This window comes from Dendrobates tinctorius, unplaced genomic scaffold, assembly GCF_039654945.1.
Source record: "Dendrobates tinctorius isolate UK_male_01 unplaced genomic scaffold, ASM3965494v1 ptg000103l, whole genome shotgun sequence".
NCBI lineage: Eukaryota > Metazoa > Chordata > Amphibia > Anura > Dendrobatidae > Dendrobates > Dendrobates tinctorius.
Genome location: NW_027361771.1, coordinates 11482283 through 11495367, shown reverse-complemented (window position 1 = coordinate 11495367; position 13085 = coordinate 11482283). Strand labels below are relative to the sequence as shown.

The 13085-nt window shown below is 48.7% G+C and overlaps 1 protein-coding gene across 1 annotated transcript in view; it reads right to left on the bottom strand.

Annotated features, from left to right (window-relative positions):
* The window catches only part of TIMP2 (TIMP metallopeptidase inhibitor 2), a 71148-nt gene extending 64454 nt beyond the window's left edge, over positions 1–6694 (bottom strand). Inside the window, exon 1 of the mRNA XM_073588071.1 lies at positions 6204–6694. Within this exon, the coding sequence (XP_073444172.1) occupies positions 6204–6339 (136 nt within the window). The 5' untranslated portion in view covers positions 6340–6694. The remainder of the gene's footprint in view (positions 1–6203) is intronic.
* Positions 6695–13085: the final 6391 nt, after the last annotated feature.

Genomic DNA, 13085 nt, shown 5'->3' with positions numbered 1-13085 from the left:
CACCTGTGGAGAGATCTAAAAATGTCAGTTTGGAGAAGGCACCCTTCAAATATCAGGGACCTGGAGCAGTTTGCCAAAGAAGAATGGTCTAAAATCCCAGCAGAGCATTGTAAGAAACTCATTGATGGTTACCGGAAGCGGTTGGTCGCAGTTATTTTGGCTAAAGGTTGTGCAACCAAGTATTAGGCTGAGGGTGCCAATACTTTTGTCTGGCCCATTTTTGGAGTTTTGTGTGAAATGATCAATGTTTTGCTTTTTGCTTCATTCTCTTTTGTGTTTTTACATTTAAGACAAATTCAATGAAGATAATAATACCAAAGAATTTGTGTTTGCAATCATTTTCAGGAAGAAACTGAGTATTATCTGACAGAATTGCAGGGGTGTCAATACTTTTGGCCACAACTGTATGTATGGAGCTTCTACTTGGGCCACCATTAACCCTTGTGCAGCATATGGGGGGGGTATTTTATGTATGGAGCTTCTACCTGGGCCACCATTAACCCCAGTGCATCATATGGGGGTATTTATGTATGGAGCTTCTATTTGGGCCACCATTAACCCTTGTGCAGCATATGGGGGGGTATTTATGTATGGAGATCCTACTTGGGCCACCATTAACCCTTGTGCAGCAATATATGGGGGTATTTATGTATGGAGCTTCTACTTGGGCCACCATTAACCCTTGTGCAGCATATGGGGGATATTTATGTATGGAGCATCTACTTCGGACACCATTAACCCTTGTGCAGCATATGGGGGGGTATTTTATGTATGGTGCTTCTACTTGGGCCACCATTAACCCTTGTGCAGCAATATATGGGGGGTATTTATGTATGGAGCTTCTACTTGGGCCACCATTAACCCTTGTGCAGCATATGGGGGGGTATTTTATGTATGGAGCTTCTACTTGGACCACTATTAACCCTTGTGCAGCATGTGGGGGGTATTTATGTATGGAGCATCTACTTGGGCCACCATTAACCCTTGTGCAGCAATATACGGGGGGTATTTATGTATGGAGCTTCTACATCGGACACCATTAACCCTTGTGCAGCATATGGGGGGGTATTTATGTATGAAGCTTCTACTTGGGCCACCATTAACCCTTGTGCAGCAATATACGGGGGGTATTTATGTATGGAGCTTCTACATCAGACACCATTAACCCTTGTGCAGCATATGGGGGGTATTTATGTATGAAGCTTCTACTTGGGCCACCATTAACCCTTGTGCAGCAATATATGGGGGTATTTATGTATGGAGCTTCTACATCGGACACCATTAACCCTTGTGCAGCATATGGGGGGGTATTTATGTATGGAGCTTCTACATCGGACACCATTAACCCTTGTGCAGCATATGGGGGGTATTTATGTATGAAGCTTCTACTTGGGCCACCATTAACCCTTGTGCAGCAATATATGGGGGTATTTATGTATGGAGCTTCTACATCGGACACCATTCACCCTTGAGCAGCATATGGGGGGTATTTATGTATGGAGCTTCTACTTGGACCACTATTAACCCTTGTGCAGCATATGGGGGGTATTTATGTATGGAGCATCTACTTGGGCCACCATTAACCCTTGTGCAGCAATATATGGGGGGTATTTATGTATGGAGCTTCTACATCGGACACCATTAACCCTTGTGCAGCATATGGGGGGTATTTATGTAAGAAGCTTCTACTTGGGCCACCATTAACCCTTGTGCAGCAATATATGAGGGGTATTTATGTATGGAGCTTCTACATCGGACACGATTAACCCTTGTGCAGCATATGGGGGGTATTTATGTATGAAGCTTCTACTTGGGACACCATTAACCCTTGTGCAGCAATATATGGGGGTATTTATCCTTGGAGCATCTTTTTGGACCACCATTAACCCTTGTGCAGCACCACCCTCGGCTTATACACGAGTCAATAAGTTTTTCCAGTTTTTTGTGGCAAAATTTGGGGGGTTGGCTTATACGCGGGTCGGCTTATGCCGAGTATATACGGTACTTGCATTTTTTCAAAACTAAGCAGCATCTAAAATTCACCAGAATCTCATTGTTGGAACATAGCTTGATGCTAAAACAGTCGTGGACAAGACAGTACAGACTTTAAGGTCTAGTTAACCCACTTCATTGATATTTTGTTTCAGAAACCAGACAATAGGATCGTTCTTATAAGAACTTTCATTGATCAACAGAAAACAATCCACCAACAAACAATGGCTAATTTTTGGACACAATGGCTAACTGGCTTTTCAAAATTTTCAAGTCCTAGAATGAGGTCAACGCAGAATGGTAAAATAATGCAAATGATGGCCATCACAGACTATCAGCACAGTAACATAATACAATTGAAAATAGATGAATGTACATCAAATTCAACACAGGGGTGCAAACGTAAAGACTAACTCATGACCAAGTCAGCCGTAAGAACAAGTCTTTCCTTTCTGATCCCATGTTGAATGATACAAGAGACATGGATGGTTCCACCTGTGACCAGCCCCTCAGTAGGACTATTCCACAGATTAATAGTTCTCATGGTAAAGAAGCCTTGTCTCCTGTGGAGATTGAACCCAACTTTCTCTAGGTGGAGGGAGTGCCCCCTTGTCTTTTTTTTTTTTTTTGGGGGGGGGGTATGTTTTTTTTCAAGTTAATACCGTCCCACCTTAGATGTTTCTTCTCAAAACGAAATAAATATCATTCTTCAAAGATCTCCCATGCTCTTTAGGCTTTGTGGCTCTTATTTGCACTTTTTCGAGTTTCAGGGCCTCCTTTCCACGAACTTGTGCCCAGAACTGAACTGCATATTCCAGATGAGGTCGCAGTAAAGTGATACTATGACATCACTGTCCTGCCGGCCTAAGAAACTGCTGCAGTCAATTTAACCTGCGATCTACAAGTTCACCCAGATCCTTCTGTGCCGTTGACTCTCCTGGCTGTACGCCCCCTAGAACATGTGATGCCCACATATAATACCCATGCGCATAACCTTACATTTATCAACATTGAACCTCATCTGCCAAGTGGATGCCCAAACTCAGTATGTCCACGTCAGCCTGTAAACACATGAACATCATTCATAGCACTGTGCTACAGATTGGTGTCATCTGCAAAAATAGAAACAACACTATTAATCCCGTCTCTTGTATCATTAATAAATAAAATGAATAATAGCGGAACCAGCACTGAACCTTGGGGAACACCAACAACAACCCGGCACCATTCAGACTAGCCGCTCTCTGGGTCTTTGAGACAATTATGAAACTTACTTTCTAAGCATATGGACCTTCATTTACAGTACTTGGGGCATGTGGCAGCGTCACATGCCTTGTAAAGTCCAAAAGTACGGTAATAGCACACCTCTTAGATGTGGATCAAGCAGCATAAATCAGAGTCTCTCTGTCAAATCAGTCATGGAAAACAGGGAGGGAGAAGACACTGGCTGCTTACACTATTCACTCCAGGTATTGCTTTAAGGTCACTTGCACACTATCAGTATTTGATACAGGAAAGATGTATATCTTTGTACCGTGTTAGCCAGTGGATATCAGTATTTGGTGATTTTTTTACCTCAGTATTTGTTAGCCAAAACCAGGAGTGGGTGATAAATCCATAAGTGGTGACAGGTTTCTATTATACTTTTCCTCTGACTGTTCCATTCCTGGTTTTGGCTTACAGATACTGATGTAAAATACTGACCAAATACTGAATGTGAGAATGTGGCATAAAAGTAACATCAAAAAGTTTCAGAAGAAAATACACATGCCTGAAAAAACCAAGCTGCTCTCTTAAGTCATACTATGGGCGGCATGAATCATGTGACAGGTTTCCTTTAACAAACAATAAAAAATAAATAGGAAGAACGCTCGGAGGCCACCATCCTATAGCGTAGGCTGTACCGTTATCCAGCATAACGGCCTGTGTGCGATGTCTCTGCCTCTGGGAATATTCTATATTGTACAGAAGATCACTGTTTATAACCCGCAGAATACTGAGGATCGTACACGCTTCATCCCTATACAAGTACAGCCAGAGCGTATGGCAGCAGGGAGGCACAAGGATAGTCCAGACATTCAAGTAGCAGTGCAGAGCGCAGACCTTGGGGACCAGCCCTGGGACTGAGGAACAAGTGTCAGCACAGACCTTGGGGACCAGCCCTGGGACTGAGGAACAAGTGGCAGCGCAGACCTTGGGGACCAGCCCTGGGACTGAGGAACAAGTGGCAGCGCAGACCTTGGGGACCAGCCCTGGGACTGAGGAACAAGTCTCAGCACAGACCTTGGGGACCAGCCCTGGGACTGAGGAACAAGTGGCAGCACAGACCTTGAGTACCAGCCCTGGGACTGAGGAACAAGTGGCAGCACAGACCTTGGGGACCAGCCCTGGGACTGAGGAACAAGTGTCAGCAAAGACCTTGGGGACCAGCCCTGGGACTGAGGAACAAGTGTCAGCACAGACCTTGGGGACCAGCCCTGGGACTGAGGAACAAGTTGCAGCGCAGACCTTGGGGACCAGCCCTGGGACTGAGGAACAAGTGTCAGCACAGACCTTGGGGACCAGCCCTGGGACTGAGGAACAAGTGGCAGCACAGACCTTGAGTACCAGCCCTGGGACTGAGGAACAAGTGTCAGCACAGACCTTGGGGACCAGCCCTGGGACTGAGGAACAAGTGGCAGCGCAGACCTTGGGGACCAGCCCTGGGACTGAGGAACAAGTGGCAGCGCAGACCTTGAGGACCAGCCCTGGGACTGAGGAACAAGTGGCAGCGCAGACCTTGGGGACCAGCCCTGGGACTGAGGAACAAGTGGCAGCGCAGACCTTGGGGACCAGCCCTGGGACTGAGGAACAAGTGGCAGCGCAGACCTTGGGGACCAGACCTGGGACTGAGGAACAAGTGGCAGCACAGACCTTGGGGACCACCCCTGGAACTGGTGAACAAGTGGCAGTACAGACCTTGGGGGCCACCCCTGGGACTGAGGAACAAGTAGCAGCGCAGAGCTTGGGGACCACCCCTGGGACTGGTGAACAAGTGGCAGCACAGAGCTTGGGGACCAGCCCTGGGACTGAGGAACAAGTAGCAGCGCAGAGCTTGGGGACCACCCCTGGGACTGGTGAACAAGTGGCAGCACAGAGCTTGGGGACCAGCCCTGGGACTGAGGAACAAGTAGCAGCGCAGACCTTGGGGACCAGCCTTGGGACTGAGGAACAAGTGGCAGCGCAGAGCTTGGGGACCACCCCTGGGACTGGTGAACAAGTGGCAGCGCAGACCTTGAGGACCAGCCCTGGGACTGAGGAACAAGTGGCAGCGCAGACCTTGGGGACCAGCCCTGTGACTGAGGAACAAGTGGCAGCGCAGACCTTGGGGATCACCCCTGGGACTGGTGAACAAGTGGCAGCGCAGACCTTGGGGGCCACCCCTGGGACTGAGGAACAAGTGGCAGCACAGACCTTGGGGACCAGCCCTGGGACTGGTGAACAAGTGGCAGCGCAGACCTTGGGGACCAGCCCTGGGACTGATGAGCAAGAGGCAGTACAGACCTTGGGGACCAGCCCTGGGACTGGTGAACAAGAGGCAGTACAGACCTTGGGGACCAGCCCTGGGACTGATGAGCAAGTGGCAGCGCAGACCTTGGGGATCACCCCTGGGACTGATGAGCAAGTGGCAGCGCAGACCTTGGGGATCACCCCTGGGACTGGTGAGCAAGTGGCAGCGCAGACCTTGGGGATCACCCCTGGGACTGATGAGCAAGTGGCAGCGCAGAGCTTGGGGACCAGCCCTGGGACTGATGAGCAAGTGGCAGCGCAGAGCTTGGGGATCACCCCTGGGACTGGTGAACAAGTGGCATCGCTGCTGACCCCTGACTTTCTGCTGATGGGGTGCTGCTATACAGGATAATGGAGGCTGAGTTCATGCCCCTGGGGACCACAGCAGAATACATTGCACAGCACTGGTCCCCCATAGTGGCCTCCACCGAGGTCCCTGCCGGCTGCGGACACTTCTCACCCTTATTGGAAACTGGGTACCAATCCCAAGCAGTGGCCGGAGTGGTGGGCGCAGCCCCGGGCACACAGCCTCCTGTCACCATGCCCAGCAGCCAGCCCTGCCTGCGACTGATGCACCGCAGTGTTCTCCTCTCATCAGGAGCCAGTGCCAGCACCTCCGCCGCTGCCCATCACCCCCTGCCCGTCCGCCCCGCCGGCCTCACCTATGTCCGCGTTACAGAAGGCCTGCTGTGGGTGCACGGGGGAGCAGCTGCACGCGTCAGTCACTCGCTCTGAGGGCCACAGGAGAAGCAGAAGGGCCACGGGGGCCAGGAGGCCGGAAACCGGGGCCGTCCGCATTCTCAAAGCCGCATGTAGGACCAGGTTGGAGGAGAGCGGATCGCTGGATGTCCCGGGCTGTGGCTTCTGTCTACGCCTTGACTGGAGTGAGAGGGGCTTTGGGGCGCAGACTCCGCCTCCTTCTGGGCAGCCGGCCAGGATCCAGGGAGTCACGGGGATGACTGAGAGGAGGGACGGAGGGGACGAGCGGAGATGCGGCTCACCCCAAAATGTCTGACCGAAGCCGCTGTCCGCGGAGCCGCGTGTGCACGATGGCGCCACTTCTCACAGGGACTGTCACGGCTCCACCAGGCAGCTGTCACCCGTCATGTGTGAGCCACGGCCACAACTAGTGTCTGCAGTTTATCAAGATTGTCTATCGCCCCAATAGGAGGGCAGGTCTGATGTCGCGATATAGAAAAACGCCCACTGTATTCTGCAGCAACATAGCCTGCGATATCCTGAATGAGAGGACAGCGCCACCGTAAGGGAGAAGACACAGTGCCCCCCCATAAGGGAGGAAGCCTCAGTGCCCTCCATAAGGGAGGAAGCCTCAGTGCCCTCCATAAGGGAGGAAGCCTCAGTGCCCTCCATAAGGGAGGAAGCCTCAGTGCCCCCCATAAGGGAGGAAGCCTCAGTGCCCTCCATAAGGGAGGAAGCCTCAGTGCCCTCCATAAGGGAGGAAGCCTCAGTGCCCTCCATAAGGGAGGAAGCCTCAGTGCCCCCCATAAGGGAGGAAGCCTCAGTGCCCTCCATAAGGGAGGAAGCCTCAGTGCCCTCCATAAGGGAGCAAGCCTCAGTGCCCTCCATAAGGGAGGAAGCCTCAGTGCCCTCCATAAGGGAGCAAGCCTCAGTGCCCCCCATAAGGGAGGAAGCCTCAGTGCCCTCCATAAGGGAGCAAGCCTCAGTGCCCCCCATAAGGGAGGAAGCCTCAGTGCCCTCCATAAGGGAGCAAGCCTCAGTGCCCCCCATAAGGGAGGAAGCCTCAGTGCCCTCCATAAGGGAGGAATCATAGAATCGTCGAGTTGGAAGGGACCTCCTGGGCCATCTGGTCCAACCCCCTGCTCAAAGCAGGATTCGCTAAATCATCCCAGTCAGATGTCTGTCCAGCCTCTGTTTGAAGACTTCCATTGAAGGAGAACTCACCACTTCTCGTGGCAGCCTGTTCCACTCATTGATCACTCTAACTGTCAAAAAGTTTTTTCTAATATCTAATCTGTGTCTCTTCCCATTCAGTTTCATCCCATTGCTTCTAGTCTTTCCTTGTGCAAATGAGAATAAAGTTGATCCTTCTACAATGTGACAGCCCTTTAGATATTTGTAGACAGCTATTAAGTCTCCTCTCAGTCTTCTCTTTTGCAAACTAAACATTCCCAAATCCTGCAACCTTTCCTCATAAGACAGGGTTTGCAGACCGGTCACCATTCTGGTCGCTCTTTTCTGAACTTGCTCCAGTTTGTTGATGTCTTTTTTAAAATGTGGTGCCCAAAACTGGACACAATATTCCAGATGAGGTCTGACCAAAGAGAAGTAGAGGGAAATAACGACTTCACGTGATCTAGACTGTATGCTTCTGTTAATACATCCTAGAATTGCATTTGCCTTTTTTGCTGCTGCATCACACTGTTGACTCATATTCAGTCTGTGATCTATTAGTATACCCAAGTCTTTTTCACATGTGCTGTCACTTAGCCCTATTCCTCCCATTCTATATATGCTTTTTTCATTTTTATTGCCCAGATGTAGTACTTTGCATTTCTCCCTGTTAAAAACCATTCTGTTAGTTGCTGCCCACTTCTCCAGTTTATTTAAATCTTTTTGAATCCTCTCTCTCTCTTCTCTAGTATTTGCTATCCCTCCTAGCTTTGTGTCATCAGCAAATTTAATCAGTTTACCCTCAATTCCTTCATCTAAATCGTTGATAAAGATGTTGAACAATACAGGGCCCAGGACAGAGCCCTGTGGTACCCCACTTGAGACATTCTTCCAACTGGATGTGCAGCCATTTACGACCACTCTTTGGGTCCGATCACTAAGCCAGTTATGAATCCACCTAACAGTTGCCTTGTCCATTCCATACTTAGTTATTTTATCAATAAGGATTGTATGAGAGACTTTGTCAAATGCTTTGCTGAAGTCAAGATATACTATATCTACAGCATTTCCTTGATCCACCCAATCAGTGATACCGTCATAGAAGGAAATTAAGTTAGTCTGACATGACTTATTAGTTAGAAACCCATGCTGACTCTGTTTAATCACTTCATTCTTATCCAGGTATTGACATACATGTTGTTTAATAATTTGTTCAAAGATCTTTCCTGGTATAGAAGTCAGACTCACCGGCCTATAGTTGCCTGGGTCCACCTTCTTCCCCTTTTTGAAGATAGGAACAACATTTGCTCTTCTCCAGTCTTCTGGCACTTCTCCTGTTCTCCAAGAATTTTCAAAGATTATGGAGAGGGGTTCAAAAATTTCTTCTGCTATCTCCTTCAGTACTCTGGGGTGTAATTCATCTGGACCTGGAGATTTGAATTCATTTAGGTTAGCTAAGTGTTTCCTCACTATCTTTCTGTTTATAGATATCCTGGATTCTTCTATTCCCTTAATAGGACAGTGAATAACAGTTGATGTTGCATTTCCTTTCTGAGAGAAAACAGATGCAAAATAGGAATTTAAAAGTTCAGCCTTCTCAACATCCTGTCTTACCATTTCATCATTTTCATCCTGTAAAAATCCTATAGCATCTTTGACTTTTCTTTTACTTTTGACATATCCCCAAAATCCTTTATTATTGCTTTTGACATCTCTTGCAAGCCTCAGTTCATTTTCAGCTTTAGCTAATCTGATTTGTGCCCTGCAGGTTCTGCAGACAGCATTATATTCTTCTTTAGATATGCCTCCCTCTTTCCATTTTATAAACATTTTTTTCTTCCTTTTTAGCATGTGCTTAAGTTCTGTGTTCATCCATCCTGGTTTCCTTAAATGCTTCCTATTCTTCCCTCTTTTCGGAATTGTTAACAACTGTGCTTTGAGAATTTCATTTTTCAAGATTTCCCATCCTTCCTGGACATTTTTGTCTTTAAGGATATCCAGCCATTGGATCCCTCCAATTCTCTTTCTGAATCCCTTAAAATCTGCCTTTCTGAAATCTAACCTTGACGTCTGAGTCTTCACAGGTCTTCCACCTCTAGTAATCCAAAATTCTAAAATAGCATGGTCGCTACCTCCTAGGGTCCCAGCCACTTTTACCTCCTCAACCATTTCCTCCCTGTTTATAAGGATTAGATCCAAGGTAGCAGTTCCCCTTGTTTTCTCCCTTACCTTTTGGAAGATAAAGTTGTCAGCAAGAGAGGATAAGAATTTCCTTGACCTGTTAGTTTTGCCCGAGAGAGATTCCCAACAAATGTCTGGATAGTTGAAATCTCCCATGACAACTAAGTCATATTTTTTGGAGAACTTGGCCATCTGATGCATAAAGAGTTCATCTATATCTTCGGCTTGCACAGGCGGCCTGTAGAAAATGCCTACAATGGTGTCCTTTCCATTGTTCTGTCCTTGTATTCTTACCCAAACAGTTTCCACAGAACTCCCAGTCTCTGAAGCTTCAATCTCTGTGCAGATATACGCGTTTCGAACATACAATGCGACACCCCCTCCTCGTTTATCAAGTCTGTTTCTTGCAAATAAGTTGTATCCTTCTAGTCTTGTATTCCAATCATGTGTATTGTCCCACCAAGTTTCAGTGATTCCAATTACATCATATTTCTGTTCCTGTGTTAGTAGTTCCAATTCTCCTTGTTTGTTGCCCATGCTTTGTGCATTAGTATAGAAACATTTTAGTTTGTGATTGGTTTCTCTTTCTCCAATATTTTTATTAATTAGATTCTTTCGTCTTTGTTCTTCCTTTCCACTTCTAATAGCAGAGTTCTCAATAGCATTTGTCAGGTGTATGGCTTTTTCTGGTCTTTTGCTTCCCTTCCCATGTTGTTCTAGTTTAAAGCTCTCCTTACAAGTGTAGCAAGGCGACTTCCAAATACATGCTTTCCAGTCTTCGTAAGGTGCACCCCATCTCTAGCAAGTAGTCCATCGTATAAGTAGTTCACTCCGTGATCCAGAAATCCAAATCGTTGCTGACGGCACCATCGACGTAGCCAGTTGTTCACCTGCAGAATCTTATTCCACCTCCTTGTTCCATGGCCATCCACTGGGAGGATGGAAGAGAAGACCACCTGCGCTCCCAGTTCTTTCACTTTCTTACCTAAGTCTTCAAAGTCTCTGCAGATGATTTCCAGGTCGTTTCTTGCGGTGTCATTTGTCCCCACATGTAGTAGCAGGAATGGGTAGTCATCTGTAGGTCTGAAGAGTCCTGATATCCTGTCAGACACATCTTTAATTTTTGCACCTGGAAGACAGCACATTTCTCTTGTAGTTATATCCGGTCTGCAGATAGCGGCCTCTGTTCCTCTCAGCAGGGAATCCCCCATGACCACCACTCTCCGTTTCTTCTTCACAACATTTTTCTTTCTCCATCCAGGAGGACTCTGAGGGCGTACAAGGTTGCTGTTTGTTGGCAAAGTCTTATCCTGATGTATTTCTTCATCGTTTTCCTGCGTGAGAGCCTGGTACTGGTTTCTGAGCAGTATGGGTGCTGACTGCCTCCTGATCCTCCTGCTTCTCTGGGTCACATGTCTCCATTCCTCTGTTTCTTCAGGTGCACTTCGAATTTCTTCTCTTTCTGTAACATGAAGAGATAATTCTGCTCTGTCCAAGAACTCTTCACCTTCCTTAATGATCTTCAACGTAGCTAACCTCTCTTCGAGATTTTGCAACTTTTCCTCCAACAGGGACACAAGCTTGCATTTGTGGCATGTGAAGTTTGGCTTTTCCACTGGTAAATCTGTGAACATGTAGCAAGAAATGCAGCTCACCAAATGGCTCCTGGCCTCTTCCATCTTGAGATTTCTTAAAAACGATGAAAGATGAGCCAAATTTCGCGCGCCGATTTCCTCTTTTCAGCTGCAACCGCCAAAACCCAGTGATCGTTGAGCTCGTGGAGACTCTTCATTTATCCCAGAAGGCACTGGGAATATGCAAATGATCTCCTCAAGACTCTTCCCCTGGTTCTCCGATTTCCTCTTTTCAGCTGCAACCGCCAAAACCCAGTGATCGTTGAGCTCGCGGAGACTCTTCACTTATCCTAGAAGGCACTGGGAATATGCAAATGATCTCCTCAAGACTCTTCCCCTGGTTTTCCGATTTCCTCTTTTCAGCTGCAACCGCCAAAACCCAGTGATCGTTGAGCTCGCGGAGACTCTTCACTTATCCCAGAAGGCACTGGGAATATGCAAATGATCTCCTCAAGACTCTTCCCCTGGTTTTCCGATTTCCTCTTTTCAGCTGCAACCGCCAAAACCCAGTGATCGTTGAGCTCGCGGAGACTCTTCACTTATCCCAGAAGGCACTGGGAATATGCAAATGATCTCCTCAAGACTCTTCCCCTGGTTTTCCGATTTCCTCTTTTCAGCTGCAACCGCCAAAACCCAGTGATCGTTGAGCTCGCGGAGACTCTTCACTTATCCCAGAAGGCACTGGGAATATGCAAATGATCTCCTCAAGACTCTTCCCCTGGTTTTCCGATTTCCTCTTTTCAGCTGCAACCGCCAAAACCCAGTGATCGTTGAGCTCGCGGAGACTCTTCACTTATCCCAGAAGGCACTGGGAATATGCAAATGATCTCCTCAAGACTCTTCCCCATAAGGGAGCAAGCCTCAGTGCCCCCCAAAAGGGAGCAAGCCTCAGTGCCCTACATAAGGGAGCAAGCCTCAGTGCCCCCATAAGGGAGCAAGCCTCAGTGCCCTACATAAGGGAGCAAGCCTCAGTGCCCCCCATAAGGGAGCAAGCCTCAGTGCCCCCCATAAGGGAGGAAGCCTCAGTGCCCTCCATAAGGGAGCAAGCCTCAGTGCCCCCCATAAGGGAGCAAGCCTCAGTGCCCTCCATAAGGGAGCAAGCCTCAGTGCCCCCCATAAGGGAGGAAGTCTCAGTGCCCTCCATAAGGGAGCAAGCCTCAGTGCCCCCCATAAGGGAGCAAGCCTCAGTGCCCCCCATAAGGGAGCAAGCCTCAGTGCCCCCCATAAGGGAGCAAGCCTCAGTGCCCTCCATAAGGGAGCAAGCCTCAGTGCCCCCCATAAGGGAGGAAGCCTCAGTGCCCTCCATAAGGGAGCAAGCCTCAGTGCCCTCCATAAGGGAGCAAGCCTCAGTGCCCCCCATAAGGGAGGAAGCCTCAGTGCCCTCCATAAGGGAGCAAGCCTCAGTGCCCTCCATAAGGGAGCAAGCCTCAGTGCCCCCCATAAGGGAGGAAGCCTCAGTGCCCTCCATAAGGGAGCAAGCCTCAGTGCCCTCCATAAGGGAGCAAGCCTCAGTGCCCTCCATAAGGGAGCAAGCCTCAGTGCCCCCCATAAGGGAGCAAGCCTCAGTGCCCTCCACAAGGGAGGAAGCCTCAGTGCCCTCCATAAGGGAGCAAGCCTCAGTGCCCTCCATAAGGGAGCAAGCCTCAGTGCCCTCCATAAGGGAGCAAGCCTCAGTGCCCCCCATAAGGGAGCAAGCCTCAGTGCCCTCCATAAGGGAGCAAGCCTCAGTGCCCCCCATAAGGGAGGAAGCCTCAGTGCCCTCCATAAGGGAGCAAGCCTCAGTGCCCTCCATAAGGGAGCAAGCCTCAGTGCCCTCCATAAGGGAGCAAGCCTCAGTGCCCCCCATAAGGGAGCAAG